This window comes from Triplophysa rosa, linkage group LG19 (assembly GCF_024868665.1).
Source record: "Triplophysa rosa linkage group LG19, Trosa_1v2, whole genome shotgun sequence".
NCBI lineage: Eukaryota > Metazoa > Chordata > Actinopteri > Cypriniformes > Nemacheilidae > Triplophysa > Triplophysa rosa.
In genome coordinates this window covers 1,643,126-1,668,309 of record NC_079908.1, presented here as the reverse complement: position 1 = coordinate 1,668,309, position 25,184 = coordinate 1,643,126, and the positions used below count along the sequence as shown (strand labels likewise).

At 41.3% G+C, this 25,184-nt stretch overlaps 1 protein-coding gene across 2 annotated transcripts in view; it reads right to left on the bottom strand.

The window, feature by feature from the left end:
- jade2 (jade family PHD finger 2) overlaps positions 1-23,766 on the bottom strand; it is a 66,126-nt gene extending 42,360 nt beyond the window's left edge. Inside the window, exon 1 of one of the 2 annotated variants that reach the window (XM_057361008.1) lies at positions 22,955-23,766. In XM_057361008.1, coding sequence (XP_057216991.1) covers positions 22,955-23,041 — 87 coding nt within the window. In that variant the 5' untranslated portion in view covers positions 23,042-23,766. The remainder of the gene's footprint in view (positions 1-22,954) is intronic. The other variant, XM_057361010.1, reaches the window with a different exon arrangement.
- Between the last annotated feature and the right edge of the window lie 1,418 nt (positions 23,767-25,184).

Here is a 25,184-nt window from a genome sequence, read left to right as displayed (position 1 = left end):
TTCATACATACCTTGCACTTTGTCTTAGTTTGTTACATGTTTTGGTAAGTCCGGTGAACCAATGGTATTACGGTGGGAAACGTTATCGGCCGGCCCGAATGAACCGGCGGTAGCGCTTATGACGGCACTTCCGGGTCCCGCCAATGCAACGTGGCGGGAAGTGGGCGATACCATTGTATATTCATTGTGTTAAGTGTTTGGGTGTTTTATATATATACAGTATATATATATATATAGTTTTTGTGTTATGTGTTTATGTGTTAAATCTAGTATGTTAAGAGTGACATGTTACTTATCCGTAGACATGAGTGGTGTCAAAATGTGACAGAAATACTTACCTGTGTAATGGTAGGGCCCAAAAAAGGGGACGGGGTTTGGCCTTTATAAGCCCAGGCGAAACTCCAAATCAGGGCTTGTTCACCAAGTCGATGCGAGAGTGCTACCGTGGTGCCTCACGCAATCTAAAAACCTGAGAATACAGTTGTTTGTTTAATACGTTATTGATGAAGGATTAATTTTCTGCTTTTGATTTTCTTTTCCTTTTATGATTTCATTTGATACTTTGATTTTATTGGTTACTGGGACACTGTACATATATACCTTCACTGTGGATTACTTTTGGCACTGTAAATAAACACCACCTTGCACAGAAGTGCTTCTGCGAGTGTGCCATCATTTTTTTGATCCCTATTGGACTCACAATTCCTCCCGAAGACGAGCTGGTGGGCTCGTTTTCATCACAAAACAACAACGGCTTTATTGGGCATTCAGCTGTATTAAAATACAACAAGTTCCGAGATGCAAGTACAGCGTGATGACGTCACGAACATTCTAATTACCATGTAAAGCCACCTTGCACCATAGTGACGGGTAATAATAGATTATGACGGATTTTTTACGAGCCTGTCAGTCAAAATGACGGACAATAAAAAAGTCAAGCGCAACCTCTGGTGTGTACGTGTGAAAATGCGTGTGCTGCAGTCAGACAGAGAGGTAAGTAGCCTATAGGCCCGTCAGTTAAACGGAGTGGATGTAGCCGATGAAAGAAGATGAAAAGAACGATTGACAACTTTTTCGTGAATAATGTTAAGTTGAGGCCTGATCCGTCCGAAAATCATAAGCAATGCTCTGACACGGAGCCATCAACCTCCCAGGTTATGTCAAGCCCTGGTCCATTTATCTTGAGATGTTTTAAGTTTAAATTTTAGTTCAGTGAAGCACTTTAAGCACCAACACTTTTTCAGTAAGTTACCATTCTTGTAGAATTGTGCTTCAAATAAAGAACTTTATGTTGACCAGGGCCCGTATTCATGAAAAATCTTATCGCAAAGAGTGTGTGCGTTTCCCCTTAGAATTACAGAAAAGATCCTAGTAAAGAAGAAAGTAATTCATAAAGCATCTTAACCCTTAAAAGAGCTCTTAGGAGTAGCGAGGAGGACTTTTAAGAGACTTAAGAGTTTCTTTAGCAGCAGAGAAAATGGACGAAACACGAAAAGTCAGAAGAAATGTGTTGCAATGCATGACAATTTCCATATTAGATTTAACTTTATTGTCATTGCACATGTACAAGTACAAGGCAACGAAATGTGACCTCTGCATTTAACCCATCCAGAGAGAGTAGTGAACACACGCACAGCAAGTGGTGAACACATGTACCCCCGGAGCAGTGGGCAGCTATCACTGCAGCACCCGGGGAGCAAGTAGGGGTAAGGTGCCTTGCTCAAGGGCACCTCAGTTGTTACCCGCCGGCCCTGGGAATCAAACCGGCAACCTTCTGGTCATGAGTCCGACTCTCTAACCATCAGGCAACTGCCCCCCATTATATTTAAGGTTTATCAGATTTGGTGTGTGTGTGTGTTCAACTTTTGATTATCTTGGTTTTGGTTTTCTTCTATAGCTGCTTTGATGCAATGCAAATTGTAAAAGCGCTATAAAATAAAATGACATTGAATTGAATGACAGTGAGTTAATAAGACACAACACATTAGATGTTTGTGACCGATCCTATTAGAGACACGCTAACATCTCCAAAACAGCGCAGAAATGTCATTGCGCCAGAAATAGAAGAAATCACTACATTAACATATTTAGCAACTGGAGAAATGCAGCTATGCAGCAGAAATGATTTGGTTCTGTCACAATCTTCTATAGTGATCACACAAACAATTACAGCACTTACAGAGACTTATTGTGTCACTGTTCATTTTCTATCAAATACGTTGACATTAACAGCATGGTAAATAAAAAAATAAAGAATATATATGTCTGTCTGTGTGTGTGCGTGAGTATGGTAACACAGAAAAAAATGACGTGCAATTTCAAACTAATGACCCTATACTTAAAAGCGCTCTTCTTCCTTCTTGGCCAACCAACCAATCACAGTCTTCAAAAGACATAGCAACGGGGTCAGCCCCGCCTCCTCACTAAGATAAAAGTTTTTGTCTTTTCCTTGCTCAGAGTTGCTCTCAGATTGATCCTGAATCACTTTTAAGCTAAGACTCCTACGTAGAAGTTTTTAAAATAGATTAAGAGCTTTCTTAGAGGATTCTTAGAAGCTTTAAGAATACGGGCCCTGATTGTTAGTTAATCATTTACAAGTCAATTTTGCCTATACGGACAGCGATTAAAAAAAAAGTGAACTGGTAAAACTGCGGTGTTAAATGCAATGCGGTCGAAAATTTGGGTGCACCTAACTTTTGTGCTGGTGCACCTAAGAAAAAAGTTAGGTGCACCAGTGCAACCAGTGCAAAAAGTTAGTCTAGAGCCCTGAGTACTGTTTTTTTTAATATACAGTGGCAAGAAAAAGTATGTGATGAACCTTTTGGAATTTCATTGTTTAATCCCAACTGTGTAGAAGGTGGGTGATGCAACAGGACAACGACCCAAAACACCGGAGCAAGTCCACAACAGAATGGCTTCAGAAAAACAAAATCCGCCTTTTGGAGTGGCTAAGTCAGAGCCCAGACCTCAACCCAATAGAGATGCTATTGAATGACTTGAAGAGGGCCATACACATGAGACGTCCAAAGAATATGACAGAGCTAAAGCAGTTCTGCCAGGAAGAATGGGCTAAAATTCCTCCTCAACGATGTGCAGGTCTGATCCACAGCTACAGGAAGCGCCTGGTTGAGGTTATTTCTGCCAAGGTGGGGTCAATTCCCAAAAAGTTATTAATTCTAAGGGTTCACTTACTTTTTCCACTGCCATTTTGAATGTTGAATGAGTGTATTCAATAAAGACACGAGAGATCAGAATTTGTGTTATTATTTTTAGACACATTATGTTTGTCAATACCCTTGACTTAGATGAAGATCAGATCACATTTTATGAGAAATTTATTCAGAAAACTACGAAATTCCAAAAGGTTCACATACTTTTTCTTGCCACTGTATAATATGTTGTAAAATATTTTGATGTAATTAATTTTCTAATTTGTTTTCGTATTATTCTGTATTGTATTGCTCTTTTTGATGTTTGGTGGGTTTAATAATGTATTAAGTCAGCTCTTCCTGTCGTATTAAAAAGGGGACTCTTATTATGATGGGTATTGCAGTCTTGTGAGTGATTACGGTGTTAGCACTAAGGCAAGAGAGTGCTCTGGCGATTTCCAAGGTTTATCCGTTTATTATGCACCCCCCAAAAAGGCGTAAAGTCTGTGAATATTTGTTTATTGTCATCTTTGTCATCAGTGTTTTTGTGTAATTTGTTTGAAATACAGATAATGTGACAGAAGAGAGTCTATGGATGGGAGTTTAATGTGTAAACCGCTCACCCACACGACGCCATACACGCTGTCTGCCATCTGCCCTGTACAGTGAAAACCGGGATTCATCCATGAAGAGAACACCTCTCCAAAGTGCCAGATGCCATCGAATGTGAGCATTTGCCCACTCAAGTCGGTTACGACAACGAACTGCAGTCAGGTCGACACCCCGATCAGGATGACGAGCATGCAGATGAGCTTCCCTGAGACGGTTTCTGACAGTTTGTGCAGAAATTATTTGGTTATGCAAACCGATTGTTGCAGCAGCTGTCCGGGTGGCTGGTCTCAGACAATCTTGGAGGTGAAGATGCTGGATGTTTAGGTCCTGGGCTGGTGTGGTTACATATGGTCTGCGGTTGTGAGTCTGAAACGCCTTTGGAGATGGCTTATGGTAGAGAAATGAACATTCAATTCACGGGCAACAGCTCTGGTGGACATTCCTGCAGTCAGCATGCCAATTGCATGCTCCCTCAAAACTTGCGACATCTGTGGCGTTGTGCTGTGTGATAAAACTGCACATTTTAGAGTTGCCTTTTATTGTGGCCAGCCTAAGGCACACCTGTGTAATAGTCATGCTGTCTAATAAGCATCTTGATATGCCACACCTGTGAGGTGGATGGATTATCTCGACAAAGGAGAAGTGCTCTCTAACACAGATTTAGACAGATTTGTGAACAATATTTGAGAGAAATAGGCCTTTTGTGTACATAGAAAAAGTCTTAGATCTTTGAGTTCAGCTCATGAAAAATGGGGACAAAAACAAAAGTGTTACGTTTATAATTTTGGTCAGTGTAATATTCATAACAATGGTGTTCCATTTGTTTTATTTAATATTAAAAAGGGTTAATGTAAGTGTGACGAGGGAGGTGGTACGAGAACCGTTAGGGAACGACGCGAGGCAGGTGTAACGCACAGCTGACACTCATTATCACTCGTGCCACCAGCCTCGCGTCCTTCCCTCACGGCTCTCGTCCCGCCTCCCTCGTCACAGTAAGCCTGTCGCGATAGTCAATTTATCGACTTATTGTGCGATATATAAACTTCACGTTGGTAGTTTTTGGTGATGCAATATAATAATAATATTGTGTTTATATATGCGTTTGTTTACATAAAAATTAATGACATTAACATTTTATCCAATCACGCTCTCTGTTAGCTCCCTGTGTCCGTGTGTCAAAAGCGAGGCCTGCGCTATAGGGCTGGGCAATATATCGTGCAATTCTTATGCTCAGTTTCTAGGGCTGGTCCGAATACCATTTTTGGAACTTTCAAGCTTCGGTAGTATCAACACAGAATATTCGAAGCTTCGGAGGGAGGGGGCTGAACATATTCTTCTCTCTAATAAAGGCAGGAATCTCTGTGTCTGTCTGTTTGCATTTTTATTATGTCGAGAACCATTCATCCAATAGACGGGTGTGTTCTTGCGGACCCAAGTGAGTGCAGTGTCGCATTTTGGTACAATATGGACACGCGACACGTTCAGAATAGGGCTGCAGCTATCGATTATTTTAGTAATCGAGTATTCTACTTATTTTCCATCGATTAATCGGGTATTCGGATAATAAGTACTTTTTCTTTATTAAAGAGCAATACTAAATATACAAGTGAAAATAAGACAGGTCGCTTAAAATGAACAACTAATTTGTTTCCTTTTTGGAAAAAAAAAAAAAATTATTGCTGAAATTGCATACATTAATATCTGTGAAAACTAAACCCATTTAGTACATTCCATTGCCATATTAAATTCAAAATGCAATATAGGCCTAATACAATTGTATAAATACGAAACATTAATAAAAATAGAAAGAATAATTTCAAAGGTAAACAACTAACTTCAGCTTATGCATGATGCATTTAGTTTATCTAAATTAGTTTTAGTTTCTTTTTTACTATTAAATAGTAATATATTTGTCCACATAAAAATACTGAGTTAACCGGACTTTTATTTTGACAGGTCGTCGGAAGACGCTTATTTTTTAGTGTGTTAGCTTCACTCAGTAAAATGTTCTGAAATAAACTCCCAGAGCAAATCTGGAGATGAAGTTCATGTGTTCATGTCCTCATAAAGTGCAGTTCATTTAAATTATTTTTTGTTTAGTTTCTGTATTAAGTTAATTTAGAAAAATGTATGGAGCATTTTTTGTTTGTGGTTCAGGTGCTAGCATAGTTTGATTGCCAACTGCGCTGGAGTGCGGATTTAAATACATAACGTGAAGGAGACTGTTTAAACCGTTGCAGTCATTAAAATAGTATAATTAGAAAATTGTTTTGAGTATTTCTTCTTTGTTGCTCAGGCACAGATTGCAGTTTGATTGCCAACCACGCGTCTAAGACGCGGTTTGCATTTGACGCGAATATATTAAAACGATAGCCAGTAACACAAACCTACTGTTTCTAAGATCATCGTTTGTGGTGTGTATTATGGCAACTAACCAGACTAATAAAACTTTCATGTAAACGGGAGCAAAGAAGTGTTCTCGTTTCATGCAAACATGTTAATGCAATTAAGTCCTTACTCTGATTATTGGAAATAATCACATTATTGATGCGCATGTAAAAGTAGTCATTGAGCCACTGTATTACAACATCTTTGATATTGTCCTAGATGCTGATGCGGCTGAATTAAAGAAGAGTGTGTTCCACACTGTTGGCTAAAGTAAGTCCCCCTTTTGGCCAATTCAACATGTTGAATCGGCGGCGGAGCTCTTCTGGGAGTCAGATCATTTTGATTGGCTGTTCAGCTAAAAAGTAAATTCGTCATTCACTTCTCCGAGTACAAATATTACTTGTCCGAAGATAAAAATTATATTTAATTTGAAGTGTCAATATAATTGTTTCGGATCCTGATTGGTCAAGTTTGCTTATAAACGTTTTACCAAGTGTCCGCTGTGGCCACCTAAATTTGTTAATACTCTCCATGATTGCTATAGAACAATGGCAAGCAGTAATTATAAGGGCTGTGCGTTAGGGCTGGGTGATATATTGTGCGATTCTTATGCTCTCAGTTTCTCAATGAATTACGGTTAAATGCTGCCACACCCAAAAGCCAGATGGCGCTCTTGCGCAGAAACTCTGTATATGGGAAACAGAAGAAGAACGATTAGTTCCAGGACATGCCAATGGTCATATTATATCGCTGTTCTTCAAACCTTTTAAGGTATTTTAATGATAATAAAGTATATTTATAGTGATTTTTTTTCTGGTACTCGCCGATACCGATACCTGTAACCGATGCCTGCATAATGTACAATAATGTTAATAAACCAGTATCTTACTGGTACATTTTCTTTTTTCTTTTGTTTTTAGGTCTACTTAAATTTAAGTACTATATTTTAATCAAGTTCTATTTTTTTATGACAATTTTACTAGCACATTTACTTCAGTTTTATTTTGACGGATCGCCGGAAATGGTGTTTGTTTATGTGTTCCGTGTCCTCGTGCAGTGAAACGCTGGCGCTGAAAGCTCCACAAGCACAATGCGTTCAGTACACGCAACTGTACTACTCTTTCACACACGGTAACGCAAAACAAGCAGAATACATATTTAAACAGTATCTGAATATTTTGTTAAATGTTACGTTAGCTATTAGCTGTTCAGCTCTAATTTCTTGTTAGGAAATGCCTGGATTTCTCGATTCCGTCCACGTTTTCCACATTGCGGAAATCATAGGGCTCTATGTATGTCACGTGAGGTATCGGTCTTTGGTATCGGTGTGTCATTACGAGTACAAGTACGAGTACATGAGCTTGGTATCGGGCCCATCCATAGAATATACCCGACATAATTTTGGCAAGAGTCTGAGGCGGCACGACATTTGACGGAGGCGGCCGCCTCCAATTTCTCTATGCAGGAAAAACCCTGGATAAAAGCTTCTCCCAAATGCGTAAATGCTTGTAATGCGCGCTGCTCAAACTTTCCCTTGCAGGAGATGATATGCGTGTGAGGATTTAAAACCAGTGCATGAGTTGTTCTGTTTGGCAATCAAATAATAACAGCGCAAGCAGACGTCAATGACGCATTCAGATTAATGATATTGACTTGCAGCAGTAGTTTACTTTCTCTTGTTTAAAAGGTTGTGGTGGGAAATAACAATGTTGCCAGCTGCACTGAACTCACATTCTGATAGAATGCTAATTGCAGTCACACATGTGCATTTTTTTAGCACCGTTTGCTTCTGTTGTTTGTCCACAAATCCAGCTTGTAGATACATACATAGATAAATGCATAAATTGCCCTGCCCCTTAATAGTATCGTGTATAGGCGATCCACAGACTGGCAATAGAACGATCTGACAATAGAGAATATCTCCCAACACTTTCCTCTTATTACAAATAAGTTAGCTTTAAGGATGTCTATACACTGATTTGCTCCTTCACGGTGACAAAATTCCAATTAAGAAGATATAAGCGTTCAAAAATGACAGTCTGGCACGTGCGCTCAAAAATATCTAGCAATTGCATGACATCACGCTACACTTCAGCCTCTCATCAAAGTTCTCGTCCAATCAAATCCGCTTTATAATCCAAAGAGTCCAGCTTCCTTCACTATGAGAGCTGCGGAATCAGCCACTTGTTCGCTCATTTATTATGTCCTACATGGTGAATGACGCATAATGCACTAGATGGGAGATGGGGGATGATCCAGACTAGGGCTCCCTCTCTTTCTTCTTTCTGGCGCGTTCAGATGAGTGTGTGAACGGAGGAAGTTGAATGTACTGTAAATAAAGTGCATTTTCATATATTTTTTAACTTGAACTTCTGTTTAAAGTTGTTTAAGATGTAAAGGGCTCGATCGACATGTTAAAGACGCCACACTGTGTCTAAAACGTCTACTCACGTTATCAAAGAAGTGCGCGCCACTGAAGCGTATATTTATTTACAATAAAGAGCCGCAACAGTTACAGCTTGTCTACACTGCACGCAATCTCTGTGATGTGACAAAAGACTATAGAACCTTTTATATACAGAAATTCCGTCCCCACTGGATGCGCCGCAACAAACGCCTTGTTCTTAATGGTTTCTAGGGATGCACCGAATGTTCGGCAACCGAAAATAGCAAAAAAGGATGACGTGTGATATGATCAAGCAGCAACCAGTGCAGAGAGAGAGAGCGACGCACGCGCTTTGTTTATGCAGCAAACATGTCGGCAGTGTGTGGAGCATTTTAAAGTGTCAGAGAAAGACACAGCATGGAACTTGCCACGCCAGTAACTTGTGTACTTCAGACGGAGGTCTTACAATAGCTAATCGAATCGTCAGACAAGTGACGATGCGCACCCCTAATCAAGACAGTGTAACCATTAAGATTAAAGTCTTAATTTAGCATTAGTGTTACGCGAGCGGTTGCACGTGAGTGTCCTCCGGTTCAGAGACATGATAGCACAGAGCCGATCATTTGCGCGATCATACCAACCCGTTCTCTCACTCCCGACTCGTCACATATTTACGCTCGGTCAGCACCCCTCAGCGTCACTTTTGAACGTGGCATCGTTTTTCGACAACAGGGAACTGCGTTGGTGTTTGCTAAATGCTCCAGACCGAGATGCGTGCAATTCTTAGCATTTCATAATTATTTATGGTTTTAATATTTTGTAACACCTAACCCCAACCTCACCCTAAACCTAAACCTAACAACTTCTCAGCCATTTAAAACACAACACACGAATAAAAGTACAGTCACAGCTATTTATTGCACAAACTGACCAAAAGCATTACAAAACATAAGAAACAACTCGTTTCGAAGACCTTTTTGCACCAAAGCTGTATGATAACTTTACATGAAGATGCCGTGCATGTCCGTGAATACATGAAGTCTGTTCCCATTCAAAAGATAAACCAGAACAGCTAGATGCAGTCGGTCGCAGGAGCCAATACCGTTTCACATTCAAAGCCAACGAAATGACGCGATCGGTCATGAGACACGGGAGAGCAAATGGCATCGAAGCTGACGTAACTTCCTCTGGCAGCAATATTTGGACGTCGTTCTTCACTGGATTTCAGATTTACGGCGGACGGTGATCGCTTTCGGATCGGTTCCTCATACAAATAGATCGTTTCGCATTGGTACCCTTGGAATATCTGTATTTTTGAACGACATTATGACTGCTTGTATTATGTGTTTTATATTACGATAAATAAACTGTTACATTACTTGCTCAAACTGTGAAACTGTCTGAATAACGTCATGTAAACACAATTATCCTGGCCTTTAAACTTAAATTAAACCCCAAAACATCATCATTGCAAATTATATCTAATATACATTTTCATAATGACGGTAAAATTTGCGTGCCCTTCACGTCGAAAAACGACACCAAAGGGGTACCCTGCATGTTCAAAAGTGACACCGAAGGGCGCAAATATGTGACGAGTCGGGAGTGAGGATGTGTTGATCATACATGCAAATCCGCTGAGAACACAAAACGTATCTAACCCATTTCAAGTCCACACAGAATGTTGTATGTTAATTAGGGATGGGTACCCGAAACCTGGTATTAAACAGGCCCCGGGGCAAAATTATGAAAGACCGGAGCATCGATAAGCTCCAACCTTATCGGTTCTGCTTTCGGTCCTCAGAAAACAAAAATCTTATATGTTATTGCTACATTAACGTTATCTTGCACATTTTATCTCAACAATAGTTTCTAATTTTCAATAACACCAAGAATTTAGCACGTCACGTGTCTCTCGCGCAGTTTGTGTCTACACAGCGTGCACACACACGAGCAGCCACACAGAAGAAACACTCTTAATTCGCGACGGTGGTGGAGAGAACTAAACACTCAAAAGTGTGGTTACACTTCACCAAAGTTGATGCTGACAGTAGCGGTAGGGCTGGGCAAAAAAAATTGCCCCCGGGGGGCGCTTGCAAGTTCACCGCCTGGTCTCTAGGGGTCCGTGGTGGGAACTTTGGGCATGTAGCCGGGCCGGGGTCTCAGGATAACGTGAGAATCATCGGGCCCGAGTTCTAGGCAATCTGTGGACACGGAGGATGCTTGTAGGTTCCCTATCCTCTTGGAGGTGAGCGCCATCAGGAGAGCCGTCTTCATCATGAGGTGAGAAAGAGCGGCATCTCCGAGGGGCTCGAAGGGGGGCCTCTTGAGGCCCGCCAGGACCACATCAAGGTCGCAAGAGGGTACGGAGCGCGGACGAAGTGGTAGCGGTAGAACCTAATGACCAGGTCGTGCTGTCCCAGAGGCTTCCCAGCAACTGGGTCGTGATGAGCGCCCGTAGCAGCTACATATACTCCCAGTGTGTAGGGGGAGAGGTTACTCTCCAGTCTCTCTTGAGGAAAGGACAGCACGTTCCCGATCGAGCAACTCTGCGGGTCTTCTCTTCGAGAAGAGCACCAGGACGAGAAGAGGCGCCACCTATAGGCGTATAGCCGCCTAGTGGCCGGGGCCCTAGCCTGAGTGATGGTCTCAACCACCGCAGGGGGTAGGCCACTCAGGATCTCCTCATCCCGTCCAGACATGGAAGTTCCAGAGGTCTGGCCTGGGATGCCATAACGTGCCCATCCCCTGGGAAAGCAGGTCCTTCGTCAGGGGCAGGGCTCTAGAGTGCGACCAATTTGGTCGCACATGCGACCTAATTTCTCAATGGTGCGACAAAAAAAAATCTGAGCCATTCAAGGGGAAATAAAGTCTCTGCGAAAGCCTCCCTGTGGTTCAACAACAGACACATTAGGCCCATATCGTGGTCTACACCAATCAGAGATAGTGAAGGGCGGACCCCCCTCAGATTGGCCGTGGTCCAGATATTCCTGTACGTGTGTGTACATTTGAAAATGTGTGCTGCAGTCAGACAGAGAGAGGTGAGTAGCCTAGGCCCGTCAGATAAACAGAGTGGATGTAGCCGCGGATGATGAGAGAAGAATGTTAAGTTAAGGCCTGATCCGTCCGAAAATCATAACCAATGCACTGACACGCTAGACTGCGACTAAATGGTCTCATTTTGCGACAAATTTTCCAAAGTTTTTCTTAATGGTCGCACCGGTGCGACTGTCAAACTGATCAATATATAATTTTTGCATATTATAAATTTAATGGCAGAAATGTTACATTCAGTTACTCATTTTCGTCTCCCCTCCTTCAACCATTTACTTATCTATCAGTGCCCCTGCCCCCAAAGATGTAATTCGCGGGTTACGGGTAAGAGGCGAAGGACCTAAAGAGCAGACGAGTGAAGCGCTCAATCTTGCAATTTAAATAAATATGCAGAATACAAGAATTTCCCCTGCTAAGGTACAAAACAGCAAAGATAACGAAATGTGTTGCAAGTATTGTATGCATGTGAAGCTAATGCAGGAAACATGTGTTTAAACTTTATGCACTAAACTATTGTATAAAGATCTCGCTATTGATAGAAGCCAAACGTGTATCAATGCAGCTTTCATGAATAATAATCACTAAAAGCCTTCAGGTCTCACGGGTTGTTTGAGATATGCGCGCGCCCAGAGAGTCAGAGCACAGAATACTAAACGGAGTTCTCTTTCACGCCTTCTTACTCTGAAACGGACATATTAACACAAAATAACCTAAAAATTCCCATATTAACAAGAAACCTTGTAAAGGTATTCAGTTTGTTTCGTGACCAAACAGTTGGGAAACAAAACACGTGTTCCAGTATATTGCGTGAGCTCTTAAAGGAGAGGTTGTTCGAATGGTTTTACTAGATGTGAAATAAGTCTCTGGTGTCCCCAGAGTGTGTATGTGAAGTTTTAGCTCAAAATACCCAGGAGGAGATCGGCTCTGCTGACTTACCTGCCTGGCGATGATGTAGCACAACGCACCGTCGACTGAGAGTGCTGAGGGCTGCTGATTATCCTCGACATTGGGTCTCGCCGTGATGCAACGTCGAGTTGCTGAACACCGTCGTGTAGAGGGTGATAAACACCCAGAGAGAGAGGAAACTCTTTTTGAGAAAGTGGGCTGTTGGGACAGGGCAGGAACCGTCCCAGATCAACCACCCAGCGATGGAATGGCTGGGGTCGGGCCCGAAGGTATTCTCGATCTCCCTGGGGTCTTCCCATGAGGGCCGCTTCTGCTTTTGCCACGGCTGCTGAAGGGGTGGTGGTCTCGAAGAGGACCAGGGCTGCTGGGAAGCAGACGGTGCACGGAATTCGTCGCGGCGGGGGAGGATATGCTTGATAGCCTCTGTCTGCTTCTTTACTGTCGAGAACTGCTGCTCGACAGTATCACCAAACAGCCCCCCCTTGCGAGATGGGTGCGTCAAGAAAGCAGACCTTCTCGGCGTCACTCATCTGTGCAAGGTTCGGCCAGAGGGGTCTCTCCTTGACCACAAGTGTGGACATCGCCCGACCCAGGGCCCGCACGGTCACCTTGGTCGCCCATAGAGCGAGGTCGGTGGCGGCGCGGAGTTCCTGCATAAGCGCTGGGTCGGTACCCTCGTGGAGCTCTCTCAACGCCTTGGCCTGATGGACCTGCAGGATGGCCATAGCGTGTAGAGAGGAGGCAGCTTGGCCCGCAGCAATGTAAGCTCTCGACACCAGAGATGCCAAAAATCTACATGCTTTGGACGGGAGTCTAGGTCGAGCCTGCCAGGTGGCCGCCATCTGCGTAAGTTCCTCATGCACTTCCGGTAAACACAGCACTGGGGGCGGGTGCGGCTTGGAGCCGCGCTCAAACCCGAGGCACCATGTATCCACCCGCGAGCGCTGGGAGAGGCAGTGCGGGCACTGCAACCCAACACTCACGGCGGCCCAGGAAAGCATGGCTGACGTTCTGACGTCCGCTTCATCCTGGGCTCGACCCCCTGAGGGAGGGAGCTCCGAGGAATCGTCGGAGTCGGATGGCAGTAAGTCACCCTCCGATGCTGCAAGGGACATCTCATCATCACGCACCGTTTCCGAATACGTGGTTGAGGAACAAGACGTCTCCTGGGGAACGGTCAGATGAGCGAGACGAGGTGCCAACGGTCCACGAGCCAGTGGCTGACGGATTAACGCTCACAGTAATCCTCATATCACCCTCGCTGCTTGCCGTAGCGGATGGCAGGGCCGTAGCCACTGCTGTCACGGAATGGGAAGCAGACGAGGTGGTGGCTGAGTCCCGTGGGAACACAGCCACCCGTGAACGCAACGTCTGAATCGTCAACCGCCAGCAGTGCGGGCAGGATGTATCCACAACGTCTGCCCCAGCATGCTGGAAGCAGACATAGTGTCCGTCCCCCTCCTCGATGAGTGTGTTGCACCCACGAGAACAGCGGGACATGCCACGCTGGAGAAATTTGCTATTTTAAGAGAAAAAACTCAAACACTACTGGCACTGCCGAGACGCCCAGGGGAAGTCGCCGCAGGAAGGGACAGTCCGCTGCACCACGTCGTAAGATTCCAGCAGTAATTCGGCGTAGAGTTTAAAGTCTCGAAGTCGATCATCGGGGGGGGAGTCCGGCATGCAAATTTCATTCGCCAATTTCATTGGCCTTTTCAAAATAGTCTGAAGTTGATAGGTTCTCAAGGGCGAACCCCATCTGTCTGTTCGACACAACGCCGAGAGACCGACAGAAAGGGAATGGTGAGTTGTTTAAATTTCTAAAAAATGTCTAAATTAATTGCAGGTGCAAAAATGATATTGATTCAATGCAATTAACATTGACAAATCAACTATTTTTAACATTGATTCAATGGTTGCTTGCTATCTGGGTAAAATCACTGACTCGAATCGAGAATCGAATCGAGAGCTTGTGAATCAGAATCGAATCGGAACATCAGAATCGATACCCAGCCCTAAGTAGGGTGTAACGATACTTCGTATTACGATATTTCGCGATGCAAAAATGTTACGATTTGCTTCATAGAGAGATGGGGATATTTTACGCTATGTTTAATTCTATTCGTTCAGCGGTCAAGACGCTACCTACTCTGCGCCAGCGCGTCACGTTTGCTTATCTCACATATGCGGTAGAGAGAGAAGCACAAGACACAACCTGTGTCTCCAAGTGGTTTACAAAGCGTCATATTTTCCTTCACAATCGCTGTTAAAACACAGCAAACTCGAAGAGTGACTGCAGGCGAGTCACCCCGAAACTCATTACAAAGGCAGCATAAACGTTTTTAAATGCCAATGTTAATTTATCCGCTAACGTGAGCTGATGCATAACGTGATATGCAACATAAAGTAATCCAAAATAAACCAGAGTTGTTCCAATCAGAGAAGCAATGAAGTGAGTCGTACTGTATATTAAAAGATCGAATGATAGGGCTGAACGATTAATTGAAATCAAATCGCAATCGCGATGTGAGACGTTGAGATTTGCTAATCGCAAGAACTGCGATGTGGAAGCGATGTGAAAAATAGGAAACACGTCTGTTCCAAGCCCGCTTCGAGTGGCATTCTTGCTAACCAACTGAGTGAGCGCACCTCCGTTATGCCTAATCAGCACTGCCCTAGCCAACTGCGTAAACGTCCGTCATTAAAAAAACAAACATACAGAAGGCAGGAGAGAGAGAGTGTGTGTTATTATGGCATCTGCAGAGTCAGATCGATCATATTAGGCAAATAAATACTAAAGAACCGTCCAATTCAGAAGACCGCACACACAGACTGTGTCATACTCGCGCGACTCTTCCCCACGTTGCAACGCGCACACACAGCCTGTTTCATACTCGCGTGTCTCTGCCCCGCGTTGCGCATCTCGCGAACGAGCCGTTTAAACTTCATGCGCACACACAGCCTGTTTCGTAATGACGTTTATAGTACTTGAGTCCGGCTCGGGCATCTGGCAATACGGACGAGGCTTGACGCCACGCGCACCCTGTGTCAACTCATGCCTATCTCCGCGTTTCAAACAAATGTAAATTCTATCTAACTGTTTTGCTAATTTCACTTGGATGAAATGAAACATTCAGCACATTTTCTACTTGTTTTAAAAAAATCCCACATACTTAAATTATAAATCAGCCTATGTAACCTATGAACTATTTTAATAATAAACTAACGCAATAGAAAATGTTATGGATTTAAGGGTTACAATGGAAGTTGTATTTGTTTTAATGGAAACTATAATAGTGTACACTGGTATTTGGATTCTTGGTGTGATGTAATCTGGAAGTTGGGAACCATTTGAATAATGCCCAAAACACACTACAAAAATGAATTTTGTAATGGTTTTAATGGAAACAATTAGAATTTCTGTAATGTTTTTTTTGTCGTTTTCTTTCAGCAGGGTAACTATACCCATACTGTGCTCCACACAACAATACTGAGCTGAAGCTAGAATTAGAAAAGTTAAAATCTCAAATGTCAAAAATATCGCAATTAGATATTTTCCCCAAATCACACAGCCCTACGAATGACATGCTAAAGTATGTGATCTGCATGATTGAAGAAATGTAATACAGTTTATGTAATATGTATTTTTGAAAGATTTTTCTCATTCATTACTGTCTCAAGCAAAGACAGCGCAGCTTCAACGAGACACGAGCCAATAGCGCTTCAGCATGAGCTTTGTCAGAGCGTTTCATTGGTTGAATGTACTGAATGAACACGCCCTTCACTGAACGAACGAGTCAATTGAGTCAAAATGAAACTGAATGAACTGCTACATGTCGTTCATGGTCTAATATTCTCTGTGTTACAACAATGCATATCCAGTAGGTTACTCAACTTTTCTGAAAAATAAAGGTAATAACCTGGTTTCATTTAATTCCAAGGTAAAGTAAATTATGTCGAAACAGTTAAATCTTTGTATGGAACATTTAATTACACCAATTAACTGAGTTAATCCAGATAGATTTTAGTAGACTAATATAATATAGATTCTGTCGACTAAAAATAGACTAAAACTATGATAAATTGGGATGACTAAAACTAAACTGCATTTTAGTCAAAAGACTATGACTAAAACTAAATAAAAATTTGTTGTCAAAACACTGATCTTAATTCTAATTTCAGTTAAGCCTTAAAATGTTAAAATTCTTTATTAAGTTGTATGTGCAACAAAATAAGTTACTGAAATTGTTAATATTTTGAAAATAAATGTAATTTCAATTTCAGTTTCATGTTTGAATTTTGTTCAAAATATCGAGATGTGTATCGTATCGTGAACCCAGCATCGAGATATGTACCGAATCGTGAGCTGAGTGTATCGCAGGGCTCTAGAGTGCGACCTTATTTCTCAATGGTGCGATTAAGAAAAATCTGAGGTCGCACCGGTGCGACCAGCCGTTCGAGGGAGAAAAAAAGTCTCCGCAACTCCGAAAGTCTCCCTGTGATTCAACAACAGACACACATTAGGCCCATATCGTGGTCCAAACCAATCAGAGATAGTGAAGGGCGGACCCCCTCTGATTGGCCATGGTTCAGATTTTCCTGTACGTGTGTGAAATTCTCTGATTTTTTTTACCAGTGACGGAAAAATCTGAAGGCCGTCCGTCCATCATTTTGACGGATTACAATGAATTTGTAACTCCCCGTTTCCCTTCATTAGAGTGTGATATGCTCGCGAAGGCACGTGCGTGTTTTCACCCGTCATTGTTACTGACTAGACATATCTGATGTGATCTGGGAAAACCAGTCGGATGTCGCGCTGGGACGCAGGAAAGACAGTTCGCCTATCGAAGTAAACCACATAACATGAAGAATGAAGGAGTATCAATGCACGTTTCCCGCCAGTCCTGTGTAAACTACGGCATGCAAAGTTTTTTATACAATGTTTTCGTGAGATGACAGAGCTCCCCGTCTGCAGCACCGGGAGTTATCCGATCGCAAAACATATACAGTAAGGGATGATCATGAGTCCAGATACTATGCACATGATAAACAACGTAAAACTTGCTTCACTGCTTATTAGTTGTTATCCGTAATGTTTGCTAGTTTCTTTGTGTAGTGATAACGGCAGAGCTCTCGTAAGTGTGCCCTGCACCATTTTCCTTACTTTCGTTTTATTCAAACGGTTTTGTACAGTATGTTTATAGAGTCTTTTACTACTCTAAAGTGAGTTTTACTTGTGATACTGGACTGTTGTGCTTTTATTTTCATCACTTAACTTTAAACCCGTTTTCCTCCAAATTCCGTTCCTGAAAATCATAGCGCTTCAGCCGAAGCGCTATGATTTTAACATAACTTTTGTTACATACACAAGGTATGAGCAAAATAAAAACTGATTTGTTGAGGGCTTGAATATGGTATCAAAAACTGTAATATATAAATTTTCACCATGTGTTGGGTTTTCCCAGATCGAATCACATATGTACATAAACATTAAAACATTAAATATATAGATGAATATAAACAACAACGGCTTTATTGGGCATTCAGTTGTATTAAAATACAACAAGTTCCGAGACGCAAGTACAGCGTGATGACGTCACGAACATACTAATTAGTGAAAGTGAAAGTGAAAAGTGAAAGTGACCTATTACCTATTACCGAACACACGCACAGCAAGTCATGAAAACACGTACACCCGGAGCAGTGGGCAGCTATCACTGCAAAAAGAGTGTCTCTTCCAGCACCACGCCAAAGTCTGTTTAACGAAAGTCATGCCACTCGGCGGCCTTTCGGACAGCTATTTACGTCATAGCAAGAGTGCCTCCAAGCAGCTATTTAGCACTGCATTTCTTCTAATTTATTGCAATGGCAGTGACGCACCTTGTTAATATATTATCTTTGGCCTTTCCCATTGAGCGCACATTTACTTCGATTACAGCAATCGCAAGTTTTGCATTACGTCATTTTAATTACTCTGATGCACAAAACCTCTTCAAGAAGCTAATTTTACTGGCATGTTGATGAGCAGTAAACCAAAAACTGCTGTGCGCTGCCAGTGTAAATCTTTACATTTATTAAATACACCAGGAATTTGTACAAGTTGTTTTTTGCTTAAAGATAATAAAATAAGTCAAGTAAAATAAAGAGAATTTCAGTAAAATTGTTTTTTTCCTTCTTAAGTTTTTACTGTTCCTGTCACGTTAGCATAAAACAATCAAAAAACACTTTAATGTGCCGAAGCCATCAGAACCAATCCGAACCGAAAATCGTGGGCCATAAACTGAGGTTCGTTGAACCATGGGTGAGCTGTATTGTTGCATCCCTATAATGCAGTATATTATATAAAAAATATACTGGATGTGTTTACTTCTCTTCCGGCTGCATGCACCTCGCCTTTTCTTCTTCAAATGTTTGGGAAAGATGATCTCTCAGATTCTGACTCAGATTTATTCATGTAGCATATTGTCAATACAAAAACCAAATGTCCCACTCATCGATTTAATCATACACTAGACTTGATTATATCTCACGGAGCCGATCTAACCAATATAGATATTATACCTCAAAGCGACGATGTCACTGATCACTATCTTATAACATGAACACTGCGCACTGCAGAAATCAGCCGTTTAACTCGTTATCGACAGGGCAGAACAATTACCTCGACTACTAAAGATAGTTTCGCAAAGAGCTTGCCAGATCTGAATCCTTTAATAACCATACCAATAAATACAGAATCGCTCGATGACATGACGAGCAAATTGGGCACTATTTTCTCTAATACATTAGAAGCTGTCGCACCTATGAAGTCAAAAAAGATTAATGAGAAAAACGTAGCACCATGTTACAATAGCACCACTCGCGCCCTTAAAAGAGAAACACGTAAACTGGAGCGCAAATGGAAACAAACCCAATTGGAGGTCTTTAAAATTGCGTGGAAAGAGAGTGCAAACTGTTATAAAAAGGCACTAAAAGCAGCAAAGGCTAAGCACCTCCGTAACCTCATAGAAACTAACAAAAACAATCGAAGGTTTTTATTTAGTACAGTTGCTGAATTAACAAATAAACAGACAATTTGTCCATTTAAATGGGGAATCATCAAATCTAACGCAAGTAAATTATGGATTACCTCAGGGATCAGTTTTAGGTCCCTTGCTATTCTCCATATACATGCTTCCCCTTGGAAACATTATTAGAAAACATGGAATTAGCTTCCACTGATATGCAGATGATACTCAGCTATATATCTCATCAAGACCAGATGATTCCTTCCAACTATCCAAATTGGCAGAGTGCACCGAAAATATGAAACATTGGATGACTTGTAATTTCCTTCTTTTAAATTCTAATAAATTAAATTTTAATAAAAATCATAAAAATATGATTTATCGGACCAAAGACACGTGAGCAGAATATTCCGGATTATAACCTGCAAATTGAAGGCTGCACTGTTACTCCAACAAATACAGTTAAAGACCTAGGCATTATATTAGACAGCAACCTGTCATTTAAAAATCACATCTCAAATGTCACAAAAACAGCCATCTTCTATGGAGGACTAAACCTGCAAAAATTATAAATAAATAAATGTATAAATAAATAAATATATAAACGAATAAATGTAATAATATGAAAATAAATAAAGGAATGAATGGTTTGATAAAACAAAATAATTCGTTTTAGCTATTATTGATCTTAGCTTTAACTTTTCTTTTCATTTTTTAAATTGATTTATTATTTTTTGTGTCCATTTTTTAATTATTTTTAATTATTTTTTTATTTTATTTTTAGATTATTTTATTTATCATTTCCTTTTATTTTTACATTTATTTATTTATACGTTTATTTATTTTTATATTTTTTTATTATCGCATGTATTTATTTCCACTTTTATTTATTTATTCTTGAATTTATTCTTACTTTTCTGTGTCTTGTATGATAATTAGATGGGTTGGTCTTGCCTACTATTGGTTCAGCGTAGATTGAAGCGTTTGATCGATTACTCTTGACTTGTTTTGGACTAACGTCACGTATAACGTTAACTATGGCGGGCGCACAATTAGCTAGAGAGTTACAGCATTTAGCCAATGAAGTCGATAACCATGCATCAAATGACTATGTGTCATTCAGATTAGATGCACTTATTGATGATTTATTACAGATTGACGGCGAGATAAATGATATGAAGATGCGCTTGATTTATAACTGCGTGATGTCACAGACCAACTAATCAATAATGAAATTCGTTGACAACGAATTTCATTATCGATTATTATCGATTTTATTGATTAGTTGTTGCAGCCCTAGATAAAATGATTTCAATATTCTTTGTCTTATTTTTTTTCCTTTTTTTCTTTTAGTTTCTCAGTGGATAAGCACTACTCCGCTTTATGGATCAAAAATACTGCATGAGTCATCTCTCTGGAGGAGGATATTCATCTGTTCTTTTAGAGACGTCATCCTGGCCTGAGCTATTAGATGCTGACAGTGCAGTCAGCGCATTCGGGATGATGTTTGTGTTTTGGATGAACATTTAGGCAACAGTCAAACAGAAGCACACTTGTCAGCAAAGCAAAGAGGCATGTCCAGAATTCCCTTCCAGTATTTGTATTTGTGACACTGTGTCTTGTGCTGTGGGAGGTCACAGTTTGGTAGTAGGGGGGTAACATCATTTAGAAAGGAACTCCCACAGGCAGTAGTTCATTCATGAATAACAGACCCAGTTCCAGCCCCTCTGCCCCCATGTGGGAAATGCACACATATGACAACCCCTCCATGTGACTGCCTTACCTCCTTCTCCACCAATCACACACCAGCCAGAGAAGCACATTTTACAAGGATGTAGGCTAGCCGCTCTACAGGTCAGTTTGAGACGAGTTCAGGCCTGGTGGCAAATCTCTTATAACACTAATGCTTTTTCTTATTTTTTTAGTCAAACTGATGGCCGACAGACCATGCTGAGCATGGACACTTTTTTCTTTATTTTTAATTCCCCTATTTTTTACATTTCAGGTAAAAACGGCATCTATAACGAATACACAAGTATTACAAAACTGTTGTTTAATACTGATTATAGGAATGGTTCTTAATCAATGCTAAATGCAATGAATACACTATAAGTGTATATCCATGTACATTTTCGACAGCGAAAGAAAAGAGCCTAATATCAACATTTAAAACAAATAACAAATGTTTCCAAATAAAAGTTTAGCATAAACAAAACCAATTTTCAAAACCAGTAAGAAAATTTGGCCAAGGCAATACAGTTTGGGTTGTAAGTAGGGATGTAACGATTCACCGTGAGCCGGTTGAAAATCGGTTATAATGAGTGACGATTCAATTCGGTTGAGGCTTGAACTGAATCGCAATACATTCTTTGAACAGCAGGGGCCGCTATTTTCACTGCAAACCTAAACGTGGATGCTGATATTTCTTAAATGCAAAAAAATCCAAGAAAAGCACAGACAGTATTAGTTTGTTTATATTAAAGAGACTTTTTCTATTATTAATTTGTTATAAAATCGCAGTTTACTTTTGTTATTTGAAATAAAACATTATTTTATTATGCAAAGAAACGTAAAGCATTTAAGAAATAATGCAAGGGAAGTTGTTCATTTCTAATTTGTTTCAATTCATTTTTAAAAAATAAATCGTGAGTAAATCGTGAATAAATCGCATCGTGAGATCAGAATTGTGAATCGCATCGCATCGTGAGCTGAGTGAATCGTTACATCCCTAGTTGTAAGTGCATGTTTAATGTTTGAAGGAAAGTGATAACAGGTAACAATAACAGGTTTTGACTAATGCTAGATTGTAAGTGAACCTAATTGTGCAATAACATGACCCACGGTTTCAACTGCACTCATTTTTGTCGCTCGTCACACACAGTCGACGAACGTAAACAACAACCACGCCCCCTCCGTCGTGATGTCACGCCGCTGCGTGCCGTGAGCAGAAGACTTAGGGGGCGTGGCTCATGACCCTCTGGGCTTGTTTTTTCATCTGTCCAAAGATGCATGCTGGGTCATTCAATGTTCATAACGTGTTAGTAAAACGAGCATTGGATTCGAGTTTAAGTTATCTGTGCTAAAGCTGTATAATCCACTAAATGCATCGCACTTTTATATAACTTTGCCATTATCACTTCAGACGTATAACATGTCGCGTAAAAGCTCTAGCCACAGTAGAAACTCGAACAAGAAGAGTTCACCGACATAATATCACGGATAGGTCAAGAACAGTGAAACCACTATTGCAAGCATTTAACATTCCAATCATAAATCCGCGAAATCTGATTAAACAAGACTAAACGGCAGTATCTAAACTTGTCATTAGTCAAGACAACATGAATAAAATACACACAACAGCTCTAAAACACCCATACCTGACCTACATGGAGCAATCCTGAGACAGTGTGTTGCTATATGTTTATTAAAGATGTCACATTTTTTCGCTTTACCTTATTTGCGGTTTGTTGGAGAGGGCGTGATGTCCTCGATGCACACGGATGGGTAGAAATCAACGGATCATTTGAGGCCAAGCACATGTAGCTCACTTCAGCACACTGTATTCGTGCGATTTCCCCTCCACATCATCAGCCCGAATAAAAGTTCCTGTCGTTCTATTTAATCCACAACAGCTCCGATCCGACGGCATACTACGGCTTTCTGCGATGCCCTCCTACGCAGTTATCCGCTGACTTCCTAAAATCGCCGTTCCCACACTCACGGCAAAAAATATCCGTTTGTCCGAGAAAAACGAGTTATTTCCTCACAATCCTGCAAAGTGACGCGCATCGACTGACGTGACAGGACATCGATTTTATGTGCAAAACAGTTTTGAATTACGACAAGCGTCTAAATGCCGTTTAATGTCCGTCAAGTGAGGCGTTTAAAATGTTTTATATCCCCCGAACAGGTGATTTTGTTCTTGCGTAACGTTTGACAGGATAAGGCTGAGGTGAGAGAGATCTCACGCTACAGCAACACAAGCTCACACTTACTGTATAACTCTTTTGGCGCCATATTAATGACGTACCAAAAATTTCCGTTACCAGCGAGCGGCCAACGCCGTATTTCAGCTCGCGAGCGTCACGCACGGCAAAGAAAAACGCTGTGAAAGGCTTTTGCGTTACCTGTCAAGTTTTAAAATGTCCATCGAGAAGCAAGCGTGAAGAAGAAAGTCAGCGGCTCTCCTCAAATGAGCGAACGGGGCGGTTCACCAAAAATCATCGACCATTTTACAGTGAGTCCTGTGGGGGGAGCCGTGAACAAACACGAACGAGGAAACGCTGTTTAACACGACGAACATGACAAGTTCACTCTCTGAACAACTCGATCCAACAATACCATCAAAACGACAGGCAAACTGCTTTAGGGATGAAATCGTGTTTACACTTTTTATTAGTTTGGCAAGAGGCATCAGTCGCTATTTGATGCATTGTTTAAGTTTCTAGATTGTTCTAAACACTCCTGCATTTAACAAAATCATAATGTGATATAGCAAAAGGCATGAATGAGCTGAGCTGGGGGTGCTAATGTCTGCATTAATAACAAAATAGCGCAGTTTTAGGCGTTTTTAAAACTTCATGCACAACTGAAGTAATCCGCTCTAAAATCATCTTATTAGTTATTTTAGGACACTGTAGTAAATAAATAGCTCAGAAAAGTGAATTTGGTTGGGAGAAAAGCTCAAGCAGACTGTCATCTCTATTGCTTCAGTTTATGCAATAATGAAAAATACATATTATTTATGCATAACACTAGAAATACTGTAAAAACGAATATACATAAAGATGTAAGTATGCGATTTGTGTACATATGTGCAAAGTACTGTATATACAATTGTGTACATTAATGTAATAATATAAATATAGCCTACTGTCAGGAAACGGGGAGGAAGAACCCAAATGCAGGCAGCGGTAGGACATAAAACAGACTGTAATAAACAAAAACCCACGATGGGGCAAACAACAACTCAAAACAAGGTAAAACAGAAAACTTCCCACGAGGAGCAAAACAGAAATAAAGTCCAAAATAAAATTGAAGATAATCCACACACGACAAGATAAGGCAGGAACAAGGCAATATCCCGGGGACTGGGTTGATGTTACATAGACAAGGTAAAGTGTAACAAACTGGCACGGGACAGAGAAAACTAAGGACTTATAAGGGGAACACTAACGAGGGAAGTAAACAATGGCCAGGTGAGGGGTATGAAACACTAACAGGAAGATTACACGGGGCAGGTGAGGGGAATGAAACACTAATGGGACGCTAACGGGGAAACAAGGGGGCGGGGCCAAGGCACAAGACAAGACACGTGGCACAATGTCATAACAAACAGCCACGTGTCTCCACACAAGACGTGGTACTGTCACGACCCTGTCCACAAGGCTCGAAAACTCCGGACAAGAGGGACAGGATTATGACAGTACCCCCGCCCCAAGGGCCGATCCCCGACGGCCCAAGGGAAGAAACTAGCGGGGCAAGACAGACAGGAATGAGGACAGACAAGACAGACAAACCATACAACAAAGGAGGGGGAACATCAAGGCTACAATAAAGTGGTTGGGGTGATTTAACACAAATAACATTAACGGGAGGGGGGAGGGGAGGGCAAAACTTGGAAAACCTAGGCATGGGTGGGACAGGGGTGGAGGTTTGGAAGGGACTGGTGCTCGCTCGCTT